This window comes from Monocercomonoides exilis (genome assembly GCF_001643675.1).
Source record: "Monocercomonoides exilis strain PA203 chromosome Unknown scaffold16-1735695, whole genome shotgun sequence".
Classification (NCBI taxonomy): domain Eukaryota; phylum Preaxostyla; order Oxymonadida; family Polymastigidae; genus Monocercomonoides; species Monocercomonoides exilis.
The window spans coordinates 435,484-451,547 of record NW_027150561.1 but is presented as its reverse complement, the minus strand read 5'-3'; the positions used below and the strand labels follow the sequence as shown (position 1 = coordinate 451,547).

General features: G+C 42.3%; 4 protein-coding genes across 4 annotated transcripts; 2 read left to right on the top strand and 2 right to left on the bottom strand.

The window, feature by feature from the left end:
• Window positions 1–7: 7 nt before the first annotated feature.
• On the bottom strand, window positions 8–2,250 carry MONOS_4852 (uncharacterized protein). The gene is made up of 5 exons (XM_067874953.1): window positions 2,054–2,250; window positions 1,790–1,982; window positions 1,268–1,731; window positions 736–1,031; window positions 8–486 (listed from the first exon to the last, which is right to left on the bottom strand). The coding sequence occupies exons 1-5, from the start codon at window positions 2,207–2,209 to the stop codon at window positions 201–203; spliced, it is 1,395 nt and encodes a 464-aa protein (XP_067729529.1). The 5' UTR covers window positions 2,210–2,250; the 3' UTR covers window positions 8–200.
• Window positions 2,251–2,296: 46 nt separating this feature from the next.
• Window positions 2,297–3,299, top strand: MONOS_4853 (uncharacterized protein). Its single transcript, XM_067874954.1, has 6 exons — window positions 2,297–2,310; window positions 2,392–2,488; window positions 2,555–2,626; window positions 2,670–2,801; window positions 2,859–2,986; window positions 3,053–3,299. Exons 2-6 carry the CDS (start codon window positions 2,411–2,413, stop codon window positions 3,126–3,128), a joined length of 486 nt encoding a protein of 161 aa, XP_067729528.1. The 5' UTR covers window positions 2,297–2,310; window positions 2,392–2,410; the 3' UTR covers window positions 3,129–3,299.
• A 77-nt stretch (window positions 3,300–3,376) lies between these two features.
• Window positions 3,377–5,329, bottom strand: MONOS_4854 (uncharacterized protein). The gene is made up of 3 exons (XM_067874955.1): window positions 5,263–5,329; window positions 4,513–5,215; window positions 3,377–4,458 (listed from the first exon to the last, which is right to left on the bottom strand). The coding sequence occupies exons 1-3, from the start codon at window positions 5,321–5,323 to the stop codon at window positions 4,059–4,061; spliced, it is 1,164 nt and encodes a 387-aa protein (XP_067729527.1). The 5' UTR covers window positions 5,324–5,329; the 3' UTR covers window positions 3,377–4,058.
• A 56-nt stretch (window positions 5,330–5,385) lies between these two features.
• On the top strand, window positions 5,386–16,061 carry MONOS_4855 (uncharacterized protein; the record flags this gene model as incomplete). Its single annotated transcript, XM_067874956.1, has 2 exons — window positions 5,386–5,463; window positions 5,577–16,061. 2 exons carry the CDS (start codon window positions 5,386–5,388, stop codon window positions 15,591–15,593), a joined length of 10,095 nt encoding a protein of 3,364 aa, XP_067729526.1. The 3' UTR covers window positions 15,594–16,061.
• Between the last annotated feature and the right edge of the window lie 3 nt (window positions 16,062–16,064).

Sequence of the window (16,064 nt, the reverse complement as noted above, 5' to 3'; positions counted from 1 at the left end):
TAAAAACTGTTTTAGATTTGAAGCATTTGTTTTGCGGCTTTTCAGAGATTTTTCAAATGAAATGGAAGAAAAAAGTTAATAACAATAAAAAAAAAAAAGGATGAAAAAAACAGGTTAACAATTTTGAAAGATGTGAAGAGTTGAAGAAGAATAAACAACGCTGGAGATAACCAAAAGTGTGAAAGGAATGCAATGGGAGATTAAGCTTCCTCTGCATCACCTTCGTCCTCTTCTTCTTCGCCAGCCTCTTCTGCTCCTTCCTCTTCCTCGTCTCCTTCTTCAGCTTCTTCCTCTTCTGCTGCTTTTCTCTTCCTCTCTCTTTCCTCCTCTTCTCTTCTCCTCTCTTCTTCAAACTGCCATGCCCTCATTCCCATCGTCCCAACTTCCACACCATGTTCTTCAACTTCTCTCTCTTCATCTGGTTCTCCTTCAACGCCTTCCTGCTCTTCTTCTTCAGACGCACGTAACGCAGCTTCCGCATCACGACTGAGCAAATTGAAGCGCATCAAAAAAGAAAGAAAAGAAAAGATATAAATGAAATCAAAAATTTGACAAAAGTTCAAAATTTTGTTAAAAAATTATTATTAAAAACAACACATTTATATTTATGGTAAATTATAAGAAAATTTCTTCACAATAACCACAATCACTAACAATATTGCACTATTCAATAATTCTCTCTCTCTCTCTCTCTCTCTCTCTCTCTCTCTCTCTCAATTTGATCCTTTCCCAAACCGTTGGAATACGCTCATGATTCTCAAGTCGAGTGCTGCGCATATCCACTTGTACAGAACAAGTGCCCCGTATCCAGCATCAGCCAGCTGGTTCTGGTCAAGGTCCTTCACAGCAAGAGAAGTGCGGGTATATTTTTCCTTCATTCCTTTCTCTTCAGGGTGAATCATCGAGATCTTCGTGCCCAAGTTGAAATCGATCAGCTTCTGCGCTTTTTCAAAGCTGTCGACGTCTTTCGTGGGACGCCCAAGAAGGAAGAAGACTCCTCTAAGCAGATTGAACAAGTCTGGCGAGCCAACCTGAATGAGGCGATAAGTGAAATGTTTGATGGAAAACACACAAATAGAGAAAACAAGAAAAGGATGAAGTAAAGTTTTGGTTTAATTCCAATAAAAACACGTTCATAAAAGTGAAATAAAATTAAGCATAAGAAAAAAAATTAATATATATGTGAAGCCAGATAATTCAAATTGACATAGAAATAGAAACCGATTACAGATAACACAAAATAAAAAGAAATCAGCAAATTTCATACTTTGATTTTCTGCAATTCTGCCAAGTATCTTTGATCCAACTTCTTTGCATCTTCTACGCGATACTCGTATGTTTTCATCCACACTGTAAGTGGATCAAGTGGTTCAACTTTCTCCAAAGGAGGTTCCTCTTCTGCTTCCTCTTCCTCTTCTTGCCTCCTCCTTTCTTCTTCGCCCTCACCTTCAACTCCTTCTCCGTCTCCCTCTCCTTCTTCGTATGAAGATCTCTTCTTCTTTTTGCGCCTCCGTCTTCCTTCTTCTTCTGCTCCTTCTTCTGCACCTTCTTCTTCCTCCTCGTCTTCTTCTGCACCTTCCTCTTCCTCTTCTTCTCCTTCTTCCGCACCTTCTTCTTCTTCTTGTTCAGCAGCCCTGCGTTCTCTAGCTTCTTTTCGAGCTTGTCTTTCCTTTTCTGCTTCAATATATCTTTGAACCTCGGCTTCATGATCTGCAATCAATTTAGCAATTTCTACAATCAAAAATTCACATATATATACTTTTAAAAATTGAAAATCAATAATGAAAACCATCATCTTTCTCTTTTTCGTGTTCTAAATATAAGCCAAATAATTGCCTTCTTTCTTCCAAAACCGCTTGTTGTTTTCCTTCCTCACGTAATCTCCGACTTTCTTCCAATTGATTGAAGTGATCTTCTCTTGCTTTCTTCTTTTGTTCATATTCTTGAATTCTTTTATTTGCAAATTCCATTTCAGACCATTCCTAAAACAGTTTTTCAAAATGATATCAATTATTAGAATTACATGTAAATATGTGAAAAATAAATAAGATACTTTTTGTTTTCGTTTTTTGTTATTCACTGAATTTAAAAGATAAAGTCCAACAAATTCGATTGGATCTGCTGGTTGTTGGATTGAAACAGCTGTCAAAGCATCAGATAATACATCTCCAACATGCTCTTTTAAATAATCAGAATCTAAAGGTTCCATCTCCGTTCTAGAACCAATCCAAAATAACGGTTAAAAAATACCCTTAACATACGTTTCGTTAACCATAACATAATAGTCAGTTTTTGGAATTCATTTATTTCGTATGCAGGATTGTTTATTTAAAAATATTTGAGCAGTTGATAATTTAATTTTTTTATTAAAAATTAAAAATTTGAATTTAGAATTTTATGGTAAGTTAAAATGGAAAAAACAAAAAAATCTTTTTTATCTTCTAAAACTGCTATTTTAACTGAAGAGCAAACAGAAGATTTAAAATCGGTTTTCATTGTAATTGCATTCTAGTTACATTTACATTTTGTTCTTTTCAAAAACATTTCTGTGAAGATTTTTTCGATGATTGATATTGAAAGAAGCGGTGTTATAACTCCTTCTCAAGCTCTTACCACAATCAGATTAGTGTGACTTTTTTTAGTCATACATTCATACAAAGTATTGATAGCTAGGAATAGTTCTTTCAGAAAGCATGGAAAAAGAAATCAGAGCAAGTGCGTATGGAATAACTTTTCAGCGAATTTGTGACATTGTTGCAGCAAGTCTTAGCGAGCGTGATTTCGATTCACATGTAAAGCGGGTTTGTATATTTGTTTTTCCCCTCCTCTGTTATATACTTGTTGACACTTCCATTTAGACTTATTTATTGCTGAAAGATGAATGGTCCAAAGGAATAACAAAACATCAACTTATAACCATGCTTAACAAACTTGGAATAGAATTAGAACCATTGTTGCTAACGGATTTATTTGAACAAATGGCTGGGTATTTCTATTGGATATTATTATATGTATTTCTTCCTCATGCATATTCTTTTTTTAATACTTACAGAGATGAGGGGGAAATCATCACAGAGGATGATTTCGTAAACTTTATAAAGCAAAATGGAGATTATGTATTTTACTGAATCTATACATTTGCTTAGAAAACTAAATCACACAAAATGCTACATGAATTTTTCATTTCACATTCGCTTCATGGCACACATTTCACCCACTTCACTATTATTTTTTATGATGTTTAATGGGGAAAAGAGAATCATGAAAATGAACATAGGGAATAAGCGCCATGTTTGCAAATTTTTGTTGTTTTAAATCATTATTAAAACAAATTTAAAAAATCAATATATATATTTTGGAGAAATAATGAGCAATTATCAGCATTCAACTCTTATTATGTAAAGAAATTCTTTTTGCAAAGAAAAAATATAGCATCTCTTGATAGGAAAAACATGAAATAACAAGTGGAGATCATTATCACAAGAAATATAGCATAATCAGGAAAGAATTGCACACAAATTGATTGAAAGATGAACATATTCCAGCGATAAAGAAATGCTAATAAAAGAGAATGTGAATTATTCATTTCGCATCAGTAACAAATTCGTAATCAATAATCACCAATCCAATAAATAAATAAATTAATCTATTCTTCTGAAAATTTATGAGACAATTAAAGGATAATAATTAAAAAACGACCAATATATGTATTTATACAACAGAAACGAAAAGAAAACAGAACATATAACATTTGAATGGCGCAAACATCCTTTCAACAACAACAAAACAAAAATCTCGCTAACTGCACTTAAAAGTTTGAGAAAAAACAAATTGCAATAAAAAAAAAAAATTACTTTCATAGCGTAACTGAAAAGAAAAAATCTTTGATTACACGAAGTGAACAGATGGAGTGCTCTTCTTATTGATTGCAAGACTGTCAATTGATGAGACAACGCAACCAACAGTTCGCATTATGACCTCAACAAAACATAGGAAACATCTCAACGAAAAAAGAAACTCGATTTTATACAGAAGCTCCACAACTGATCGCTGTTGCTTTAGGAGTATTTATAGTAATACTTTGAATAATCAGAATTATTGCTGCTAAGCAAGGGTTGATAGCGGTCCACATCAGCATTGCCATCATCATCAGATTTCGCTTCTTCAGCAAATCCAGAAGGGGGTGATGGCGACATTGCTGAATATCCAAATCTTTCATCATCATAAAATCTCATTCCTTCTTCCTCTTTCTCTTCAAGACTTCTTAAACTAACAATATCTTGTGAATCTTCATGCATCGTTTTGTCTTCGCTCTCTAATTGACTGTCTGACTGTGAATCTGAATCTGTTGACGCTGCAACTTTTGGTGTGAACGAAAGCAGCGTCAAAAGAAAAGTGAGTGTGGCAAGAGTATTTTCAAAAAACAGAAAGAATGACATTGGAATTGTTATATCATAACTGACAACAATTTGCATTTATAAAAAAAATAAATAAACGCAGAAATTTACAAACCAGTTTGAATCATTATCCCTGCAAAGACGTATATTGTGAGCTTTATATTTTCTTGTCAAAATCATGTAAGTTACATCAAAAACACATCTGATTCCCATTATTCCAGCGATAACAAATAGCATTAAAAGAAAAGATCGAAGGCGTTTTTTCAAAATAGTATATATTGTGCCTGTTCCATTAACCTTTCGATACAAACGAATCAGAAAAATGATCATTAAAATGAAAGGAATTGCACTTGTAATATCGAAAAATTCGTAGATAACAATAAGCTCATCTCCTATATAACGTTGAGCAAAATCTCCGACAATTTCCGTAATCCAATATGTTAAATTTGAAACAATCAGAAGAAATACCAATGATATTGTCCATATTTTTTTTTTCAAAGACGATTGAATAAAAGGGTAGACTGTAGCTTTTGAAAGCCAGACGGTGATAAATATCCAAGATGTGCCATAAAAGAAATCAACGAAGTCTTGACAAAAAAAGCCAAAGTTCGGTCTTGAATAAGGAAATGGAACAATTGAAACAAGAACTTCAATTGATGAATGAATTGCCAGATTGAACAATATCACAATCTTCATTTTGCTTAAACTTTTGCCAAAAATGTAAATCTCGAGAATTATTAGATATGTTGAAATCAATAACGAAAGAAAGTTTGCAGTTAAGTTTATTAAAAAAATCCATGAATAGTTTCCATAAATAACTGCAAATATCATATTATTCAAGAAAAATAAAGAATAAATAGCAAACGTGGACAATAACCATATATTAATTCGCTTAACGACAAATTTCCAATTGCTATTTTTGACATTTTTAATGTTTATATGGGAATAAAAAAGTGAGATCAAGAAAAGTGCTTGCTTTTGTTTCTAAATGTCTTTGGTTAAAGACATTTCAGAAGAAAGGAGACCAAAAACACTGGAAGCAACAGGAAATTCAAATATAAAAGAAGTATTTGTTTATAATTTATTTTAACAATAAGTTTTGTTCTTTATTGTTGTTTTCAATTTGTATTCCTTGCTTGTTTTATTGTCGTTATTGCTGTTCATGGAAAATCATTGAAGGAATTTAAAAATGCTTCTCATGACCATGGAAAAATGAGTTCATCACCTGCAATGATTCCGATTATGAATCCAAATTCGATTCCTATTCACTCAAGTCTTACTCCCTCACTATTCCCTTCTTATATATCAACTACACCTCAATATAAAGGACAAATGGCAAATTCATCTGCTGCATCTGGTCAAGTTCCTCTAGCACAACAAATGAATGCACCATCTGTTTTTCTCTCTGGATTATCTCAAACATCGTCAGGAACACCTCATTCTGTGGTGCCAGCAATAATCCATCCCGAATCGGTTGGAAGTCACCAATCATATGAAATTAATTATCAACAGAATGCTTCTTCTCCTTTCCCTGTTGGAGCAAACAGTATTTTATTTTCTTCATTTCTTTCCCCTCAATTGAAAGAGCAATCCGGAAAAAATTATATGTCTCCACTTATTTCGCCAACATTTCTTTCATCACCTTCCATGACATTGTCACCATCTTCAAACAAAGAATATTTAACATCTTCACGGCAAGCAACAATTATACCCAGTTCTCCATCGAGTATGATCCAGCATTCAACACAAAATGTTTCAAAAGCTTCTTCAACTGCCACCGTTTATCCTTCTTTTGGAAGCCCATCACTCCAATTTCCGCTTGGCACTTATTCGTTGTCTTCTTTTTTAGATATTTCTCCAGCTGCTGAAGTTCCTGTAGCATCTTCAGTCACTTCTCCTGTTGTTAGCTCAAAAGCATCCACTTCATCATCATCATCTTCTTCTTCTTCTTCTTCTTCTTCTTCTCTTACTGCAACTGGAACTGGAACTGCCAATTCTGCCTACGCAACAGCCACGTCTCCATTTTCTGTGGCTGCACCCACAATGACATCAACATCACCCTCACCAATTTTAGCCTCTTCCACATCATCCCCCTCGTCTGCTGGCGTGTCGCACCCGCTTTCCTTCTCCTTCACTTCGCAGATGTCTTCTGCTGCACCTCTTCTCTTCCCGTCGGCGTCTCTTTCGCACTCCTCGTCGCAGTTTCCAGCCCAGACCGGAGAGCCAAAGGAACACGAACAAGAAAGCAGGCAGATGAGCACTCAGATTCCTCAGCAACAGATGCAGTCACAGTCATCACAACAATCGCAACAGCAACAGCAGCAATCACAAACACAATCACAGCAGCAGCAGCAGCAACAACAACAACATCAGCAGAATGCGATGCCTCAGCCTGGCGCTGTTTTGCCCAACCAGCTGCAATTCAAACCAGCCTCTTCCTCTCTTTCACTGAACGCCACACCATTTTGCCCAAGAAACATGAGCTTTCCTCTCCCCTCTCAGCAGCAAATACTTTCATCTTACACTTTTCAGCCTTTGAATTCTGCATCATCCACCTTATCCGCATCTACTGCTGCTGGTGCTGGTGCTGGTGCTGCTCCTACTGTTGCTTCTACTTCTCTCTATCACATTCACCCATCAGTCAGGCCTTCCTCTTCACAGGGCATCGCTCTCCCTGCCTATTCGATGACTCCACAAGAGCTCCAGTTCCTTCAGCCTCTTCAGATGTCTTCGCTCTCTTCTCCTCAACAGCAATTGCAGCAGACTCAGCTGCAGACACAACAGCAGATGCAGATGAGCCAGTTCTATCCTCCTTCTCTCAACACTCTTAATGCCCTTCCTGCTCTTCCTTCTCTTTCATCTCATCCATCTCTTCCTTCTTCCTTCACTCAGCAACAGCCTCGTCAGCTTCCTCCCTCGTCTGCCTCTGCATTCAACGATCCTCAATTCACTGAGCCGAAGCCCAAGCCGAAGTCGAAGACGAAGCAGCGGCAGCGGCAGAAGAAGACGCGCCGGCGAAAGCGGTCGAAGAGCAGCCGAGCACGCCACAGGGCATCGCACGATGGCCTCCACACAGCTGGCTCACTCTCTTCATTGTCGTCTTCAGCTGGCGGAGAAGGAGGAGAAGGTGGGACATCAGATGGGAATTTCGATGATTCCTCTGAAGGAGATGAATCATCAGCCTCGTCGTATGAGACAACTGCGTCGTCGATGTCTTCTTCATCCTCTGCAACAGTCTCCTCCAGCACAACTGCAACCACCACCACCACCACCTCTACTGCCTCTGCTTTATCCGCTGCCTCTTCTGCAGCTGCCCCGTCTGGCCAGCTGCTGATGATTGCACCATCACCCGCAGCAGCAGCAGCTACAGCAGCTGCGTCGGCGGCAGCACACATCCAACTTCCCTCAGCAAACGCTGCCATTTTGGGGCTGGCAAATCCAGTTGGAGCACAATCAATGCAGCCATTTGTGCAGAATAATGTGGTGTTTGAGCAGCAGTTCCCACAAGTGCAGAGACAAGGGAATATGATGAGGCGCAGAAATGGGAAGCTCGGCCAGGGCAAAGCAGGAAGAAGGACGAAGCACCAGCAGCCTGACTCACCTCAGTCAAATAACTTCATGGGCATTCCTCCATCTGCACAATCAACATCTTCTACTTCTTCTATTTCTTCATCCTCCTCCTCCTCCTCTTCAACTTTAGGATCTGGCACAATGTCATCCACAGCCATCACCACACCCTCACCCTCACCCTCTCCTCATCCTTCTCGCTATTCCTCAGTCACACCCAGTTCTGATGCCGAGTCGGCCACTCTGCACTCTTCGTACTCCTCTCAGTCCTCCCACCGCCCATTCATCCCCCATCCACACTCAGACCCCCTCGTGCTGATGCTGCGGGGCAATGCAAACAGCCGCTTCCCTCTTTCTCTGATGAGGTCCCATCTGCTTCCTCTGTCGGCTGACCAGTGCGGCTCCCGTCTGCTGCAGGCGTTTCTCGAGCAGTGCAGCGAAGACGAGATGGAGACGATTCTGATGGAGCTGGCACTGGACAAGGGGGAGTTTGAGGAGCAGATGGCGGTGCTGAGAGAGAGGGAGAAGGAGAAGGAGAAGGAGAAGGAGAAAGCAAAGGAGAAAGAAGAAGGTTCGGCTGGGGAGAAGGTGTTTGGATATGCGAAGCAAAATGCGGTAAATACATTACCCCAATCTTCTTCTCCGCATCAATCTCCATCTTCTTCCTCTTCTTTAACATCTCCTTCTTCTTCTGACACTCTTCCCTTGTTCTCTGCGTTCGACTACCGCTTCTACCCTCTCAACAAACAGTGTGTCCTCTCGCTCTGCCGCGACCCCTTCTCCAACTATGTCATCCAGAAGTTCTTCGATGTAGGGAATGCGTATCAGATCCACCGTATTCTGCAGTGTCTGACAGGCAACTTGTTCCAGCTGGCCATCCACCCATTCGCCTGCCGTGTGGTGCAGAAGGCGCTGGATGTGATCGATGAAGGCTCCTGTGTGGTAGCGGCAAGAGAGATTTTTCCTCACGCGGTTGACTGCATCTTCGACCAGAACGCAAATCATGTCCTCCAGCGCTGTGTGGAGTGTGTGCCTAGTGAAGAGCTGCAGAGCTTGATTGACACATTCACTGAAGTGAATAAGACGAATTCGTCATTGTTGTCAACTTCATCAACTTCTTCTTCTTCTTCTTCTTCTGCCCATAGCAATAATTCTGACCATTCATTCTCTTCTCGTTCATCTCCATCCAATGCCAAACCTCATCCTTCCTCTTCCTCTTCCTTGTCATCTTCTTCCTCCTCAAGTCTCATCTTCTCCATTGCCTCCCACACATACGGCTGCCGCATCATCCAGCGTCTGTTTGAACACTCGTCCGCTTCACAAAGAAGGCAGCTGGCTGTTTCTCTGATGCCATTTGCGAAGGAGTTGTCGTTCAACCAGAGTGGAAACTATGTCATACAGCACATGATTGTCTACTGCGACGACGAAGATGAAGAGCAGGCAGATGAAGAGGAACAAGGAGCAGAACACAAAGCAGCAGAAAAGAGGAAAAATGCTGATGATAAAGCGATGGCATCGATGGCAGCAACTGAGTCTGGTGGAAGAGATGATGCGAATTCTCTATTGCACAAAGAGAAAAAAGGAGAGAAAGATTTAACAAACACCCCATCCACATCCGCACAGCTTAGCAAAAATCAGTCTTCTTCAGTTCTCAATCCACATGAGAAGATCCGGACTCAGCTTGTTCAGCAGCTGAGTGGTCATTTCTTTGAGCTGTCGCGTCACAAGTTCGGCTCGAATGTGATGGAGAAGATTGTCGAGAGGGTTGAGCAGCCGGTGAAGACACAGGTGATCCTGGAGATTATGTCTACTTATGGTGGAAGAGTGAACCCACCGCGCATCCAGCCAGTCAACAATCAGCCAAATGCACCTGGTTCTTCTTCTTCATCATCATCTTCTGGTTCTGCCAACTCTGCAGGCAGCAATGGCGCATACTACAACTCCTCACCCACTCCGTTCTTTCTTGGTGGCAGTGCTGGAAGTGGTGGTGCTTCTTCTGCTGCATCCACCTCCGCCCAGCCTCCTCTGTCCTCTCTGCTGACCCATCCGCTCATGTTCCTCCTGTCAGACTCGTTTGGCAACTATGTCGTGCAGAAGATCTTCGACTACGCCTCTCCCAACACAAAGACACTCATCGCTGCTGCTCTGCTGCCCATTGCCTCGCTCATTGAGCAGAGAAACGATGTTCCCAAACACATCTTCACTCGACTGGACAACATGAAGACGTCACTTTCACAGCCTCCTTTCCCTCCACCGTCACATCCACAGCTCGCAAAGAGGAAAGCAGGCAAAGTGAATGTGGTTCAGGCAGCTGGAATGAATTCTATTGCTTCTTCTGCTTCTTCTTCTTCTTCTTCAACTGCTTCTGCAGGTGTTTCTGTGCAGTCTGCACAAAACAGCTCAAATGCATTGCAGGGGAAATCTTCTTCTCGTCGCAGGCAGAAACAGACAGAACAAGACAGCTCTTCACAAAACTCTCTCTCAAACACTCAAGTTAACTCCAGCCATTCCCACCCCCATGTGCTCTCTTCAAAGGCATCTGCAGCCATTTTCAAGCTGATCCGCCCGTATTCTTCGTCTGGCCCGTTTTCTGCGTCGAAGTCGAACTTGCTTCCGCTCCCGTCATCGTCTGCCTCTTCTTTCGGTGCATCTTTGATTGGAATCCCTCAGAGGCCTCGTATCCCTTCGATAGATGAGCTGAAGATGATTGAAGAGGAAGACGAGGAGGAGGAAGGAGAAGGAGGAGGAGGAGAAGGAAGAGGAGAGAATGAAGAAGGGAAAGGAAAGGAAGAAGGAAAAGAGAAAGGGAGATTTTTGAATGGAATTGCGAAGAATGCTGAGAGAGAAGAAGAAGCAAACAAGAAAAGTGCAAATGGAACTTATCTGAACAACATGCAAATGTATCGTCCACAAGTCACTTTATCATCATCATCATCATCATCTGCTACTACTACTACTACTTCTTCCTCTGCTTCTTCTTCTATGAATTCTCAAATGCACTCCCCGCAACTTCTCCCAAATGCATCTGCATTTGCAACCTCTCCTCATCTCCTCTATTCTTCTTTCCCTCACCCACAACTCGATTCTCTCTCCAACCAGCCTTCAATAATGCCTCCTCCTTCCTCTTCTTCCTCCTCCTCCTCCTCTTCTTCCTCTTCCTCTTCCTCTTCTTCTTCCATTCAGCAGCCATATTTGGGAAGCAATCCATCGTATCCTCTTCCACTCGCTGCCTATCGCTCTCCTGTCCCTTCTGCCTCGTATGTCCTTCCTCCTTCTCTTATGCCTGTCTCAAACGCTGCCTATCAACCACAACAGCAGCAGCAGCAACAACAACAACAGCAACAGATGATGATGATGAATCAACTGCAGGGCATGTCAGCACAGCACCCCTATCTGTCATATCCTGCATCGCAATATCTCTCGTTCCCTTCGCTTTCTCCACAAACCAATCAAAGTTCGCCTGCCAATGCTGGAAATGCTGCAAATACTGCAAATGTTGCTAATTCTGCTAATCTTTCGAGTTCTTCGAACACTTCTTCGCAGTTTATTCCTCCACAACCAAAGAATCCTCAACAATTACAACAACAGCAGCAGCAGCATACAAATTCATCATCATCATCATCTTCTTCTTCTTCTTCTTCTTCTTCTTCCACCTCCTCACCAGGACTAGCACCAAATGAAAGCCTTTTGTACTCTCCATATTCCTCTTCCATTGCACCGATGCTTAGCCAACCACCCAGAATAGCCATCACTCAGACTGGAGAGATCGTAGCAATCGGAACCAATGAGTCATTCAGCATCGATGGAGACAGCGAAAACACAAAGCAATCAGCACAAATGAATGGAAGGGATGCTTCAAGTAATGCTATGCATTCAGCTGCTTCTTCTGCTTCTGCTGTTAACACATCTTCATTGTCAATAGCTCAACAACAACAGCAGCAGCAAAGTTATGTTCAGCAGCCATCTTCTATTGGGAGTAATTCATTGTATCCTCAAAACGTGCAGAATAACAATGCATTTACTTCATCTGCATTGAATGGAGTTGAACAGAAGATGCTGACACAGGAATCAGATTACCACGCACAGAACACTCAAAACTTGTTGGCTTTTCCTTCTTCGCCTTCTTCTTCCTCCTCTTCTTCTGTTTCTTCCTCTTCCTCTGCTTCTGCATTGAATTCATCTGAAATATCAAAATCTTCTCTTCACTCACTCCAAAATCCTGTTGATAACTCAACATCCTCTTCTTCTTCCGTGAATGAAATAAATGAATCCAAAGTTTCTTCTTCCTCTTCCTCTTCTTCCTCTTCCTCTTCCTCTTCCTCTAATCCTTCTTCAATGAATCTGTCTGAGCCGCAAACATTCAGTTGGCCAAGTGCAATCCATCGCCCAGAAGCTGTTTACAACTTTTCTCTGACAAATCCTCTTTCTAATATTCCCTCAATCTCTCCTTTGAATTCTTCTTCTTCCTCCTCCTCTTCTTCTTCTTCTTCTTCTATTCTTCCAAATATCAACAAACAGAAACCAAACTCCTCTCCCCATTCTCGAGCCATCCTCCCCTCCAGCCTCTCTGCACTCCAATTGAATGTTCTCACATCAACATCCTCTTCCTCCTCTTCCTCTTCTTCTTCTTCTTCTGATCTGAATGCCATCGACACCCTCACTTTTTCTGCCTCCCACCGCTCATTCGCATCCGACCAAGCATTCCCTGCGCCTTCCCGGTCTGTTCCTGCTGTTCTGTCATCCATAATCTCTTCTTCCTCTTCCTCTTTGTTCTCCACCAGCCATTCTTTCACCTCCACATCCCCACCAACCTCTCTTATGTCTTCATCTTTCGGCTCTTCTTTCTCCTCTTCTTCTGCTTCTTCTTCCTCTTCTTCTCCTTCCTCTTCCTCTTCCTCGTCTCCAACACCCGCCAACGGCAATGGCAGTTCCATTCCTCATTCTCATTCCCTCTCCTTCTCTCTGCCTCTCTCTCCTGTCTCCTTCGCCTCTGAGTCCACACACATCCGGTCACATTCACATTCCCATTCTCACTCACACTCTCACTCACACTCTCACTCTCATTCCCATTCACACTCACGTTCTCAACGGCGCGTCCATTCTCATTCTCATTCTCGCTCTTACGCCTCCAACCACTCCAGATCTCATTCTCATTCTCATTCTCATTCTCATTCTCATTCAAAATCTCGCACACGCTCCCATTCCCAATCCCATTCCCATTCCCACTCCCAAGCAAACTCTCTGAACACCCCATCTCATCGCAGATCCAACTCCTCCCTCTCCTCTGCCACTCCCTTCGTCCCTTCTCCTCCCCACACTGCCACCCCCTTCCGCCAAGCCACACCTGCCCACCACACCCACACCTCGCAGATGGATGTGCCTCTGCCTCTGTCTGTCTCCCCATCTGAATCCTTCTCTTCCTTCTCGTCTTCTCTCGTCGCCAACACCTTTGTCGCCCCAATGCCTGCTGAACACGACCTCGGCACAGCGTCCCCTGCTCTTCTGCACACCCACCGCACTTACTCTGTCGACTACTCGCAGGGCAATGAAGAGACACGCCTGCACTCCACTCTGTCCTCTGCTGCCTCCCTCAACACACCCAACTCCCAATCCCATTCTCTTCAGCACGCTCATTCACACACCCACTCCCATTCACACTCCCATTCACATTCACAAGCACACGCCAGCCACGACAACGTGGCTGAATACTCCATCACACAAGTCCTCTCACAAGTCGGCGCTTCTTCCTCAATGCCTGCCTTCCACTCCTCCCCTTCGCTCAATTCAACTGCTGCTTCTTCTTTCCTTGTCTCTGACTTATCTTCCATCGCTCCTCCTTTCCTCTCTGCACAGCCCAGCACCCCGCCTCCTTCCATCTCGAAGGACAACCGCCCCAACCCCTTTTCTGTTCTGCCTGTTCCTTCTTCGTCTGCCCTCCCTTTCGCCCTCCCGATGCCTCTCTCCATTCCCATTGAGACATCTCCTCTCCTATCTTCTTCGATGCTTGCTCCTCCAAATGGGATGCAAAATCCGGTTGTTGATTCTCTTTCGCCTCAGTTTCTTCTTTCGTCTCATTCGTCGTATGCTTCTCCTTCTTCGCCTTCTCCTTCGCCTTCTCCTTCATCTTCGCCTATTAAACAAGCTGGCAATACTTCTTCTTCTTCTTCCTCCACATCATCTTCTTCTGCTAATTCTAACATAAATTCTTCTTCTTTAACATCTTCCTCTTCCTCTTCTTCTTCTCCATCAACTTCTTTGTCTCTCACATCCTCCTCTGATGCCCTTACACCCACTCTTCTGTCTGACCATTCACTTTCCTCTTCTTCTCACAACACTCCAACTTCTCCTTCCTCTTCCTCTTCCTCTTCTTCCTTCTTGTCGCCTCAATCGCAGAAACATTACTTGCATCAGCAATCTCAGTTATCCAATCTGAACTCATCATCATCATCTTCTTCTTCTTCTTCTTCTCTATCATCAGTACCTCCATCTTATTCCTTGCCTCATAATTCTTCCGATGAAGATGGCTTGTCTTCTCCTTCTGCAATCATCTTCATCACGCCTCATCACCATCACTACAACCTCAGCTCCCAATCTTCAGCTATCACTTCACAAACAGCTTTTTCTCCCTCATTGGTCTCTTTTCCTTCTTTGTCCTCTGACACTTCAAATATTATGCAATCATCATCAACTTCTTCCTCTTCCTCTTCATCCTCCTCCTCATCCTCCTCCTCCTCTTCTTCTTCTTCTTCCTTTTCTTCTCCTGATGTTGACCATTCCTGCTTCCCCTATTCATCTCTGAATGAAGCACAACACATTCTCTCCACAGCTGTATCTCCACTTTCAAATCAACACATGTCTTCTTCTTCCTCCTCTTCAGCATCATCTTCCTCCTCCTCCTCTTCTTCTTCTTCTTCTTCTTCCACTTCGACTGTTTCTCCTTCATCTCCAGGCACTCTTATGCGCTTGCATGAGATGTCTCTTTCAGGCACCAGATTTTCATCTCTTTCAATGAAATCGCGTTCTTCCTCATTGAATTCACACAGAAGCAGAGGATCATTTGCATCCAGAAGCGGCAGCAGCACAAGCAATACAGAAGATGATGATGACGATGAAGAAGAAGATGATGATGACGACGATGACAGCACAGCCAGTGATGAAGAGAACGACAAAGACATGTCAATTGGAGGCGATGCCGACGACAGCGACGGTGCCAGCAGCATCGGCGGGGACAACACACTGTCCTCTGCCTTCTCCCAGAGCGAAGACTACTTCAGCGACTCCTCCAGCAACTTGCTGTCTTCCTCTCCTTACTCTGGCTACTCTGCTTCCTCCAATCTCCACTCGTCTATGCAATCGACGCCAATCCACCAGGCTGCTCTGCCAGCAGCCCAGCTGATCACTCCCACCACCTTCCCTTCGCTGAATGTGTCGCCCAGACACCCCCAGCACAGCAGACACCACAGCAGACACCACAGCAGACACAGCCACCACCACCACCACCACCACAGTCAGCATAGTCAACAACAGAATCAACTTTTCCACCACAAAAGCACACAGGAAAGTGAGCAGAAAAGGAAGAGTGATGCAAATGGGCATTCGGAGGAGAGGAAGGAGGAGAAGGAGGATTGAGTGAAGCTGAGGGCCAATGAAAAGTGAAGTGAAATGAAATGAAATGAAATGGAGAGGGAAGTGAATGGATCGATAAATAGATGATTGTAATGATGATGATGATGAATATTATTATAGACTTGATGCAGATAATGTGGCAGTATCTGATTTCATGTTTATTTTTTTATTGATTTCGCACAACTTACATTTTTGTGAAAGGCTTGTTAGCTTTAAAAAGGATTTTGCTTATTACAATTTTAGCCTTCAATTGCATTGAACGAACGAGTAACAAAAGATATATTTAACATTTTGTTACAATTTTGGCTTATCTAGTAAATATTGAATTTTATTTTGAGTATTAACCAGTTTTTTGTTTTCAAATAAATGTGATATTTGATAATTGATTGAGTTATTGAATGTGAGTATTTTATTATTATTATTATTATTAATTTCTTTTAAAGTCATTGGAATAACAATTGTTCGCATGCATGA

Coding starts and splice junctions, on each gene's coding strand:
- MONOS_4852 (XM_067874953.1), bottom strand. CDS start 2,209: ATGGAACCTTTAGATTCTGATTATTTAAAAGAGCATGTTGGAGATGTA. Junction 1,032..1,267: donor CAGAATTGCAGAAAATCAAA/GTATGAAATTTG, acceptor CGCCTCATTCAG/GTTGGCTCGCCAGACTTGTT. Junction 487..735: donor ATCATGAGCGTATTCCAACG/GTTTGGGAAAGG, acceptor CAATTTGCTCAG/TCGTGATGCGGAAGCTGCGT.
- MONOS_4853 (XM_067874954.1), top strand. CDS start 2,411: ATGGAAAAAACAAAAAAATCTTTTTTATCTTCTAAAACTGCTATTTTA. Junction 2,489..2,554: donor AAACAGAAGATTTAAAATCG/GTTTTCATTGTA, acceptor ATTTCTGTGAAG/ATTTTTTCGATGATTGATAT. Junction 2,987..3,052: donor TTATTTGAACAAATGGCTGG/GTATTTCTATTG, acceptor TAATACTTACAG/AGATGAGGGGGAAATCATCA.
- MONOS_4854 (XM_067874955.1), bottom strand. CDS start 5,323: ATGTCAAAAATAGCAATTGGAAATTTGTCGTTAAGCGAATTAATATAT. Junction 5,216..5,262: donor AATATATGGTTATTGTCCAC/GTTTGCTATTTA, acceptor TGATATTTGCAG/TTATTTATGGAAACTATTCA. Junction 4,459..4,512: donor AGGGATAATGATTCAAACTG/GTTTGTAAATTT, acceptor AATTGTTGTCAG/TTATGATATAACAATTCCAA.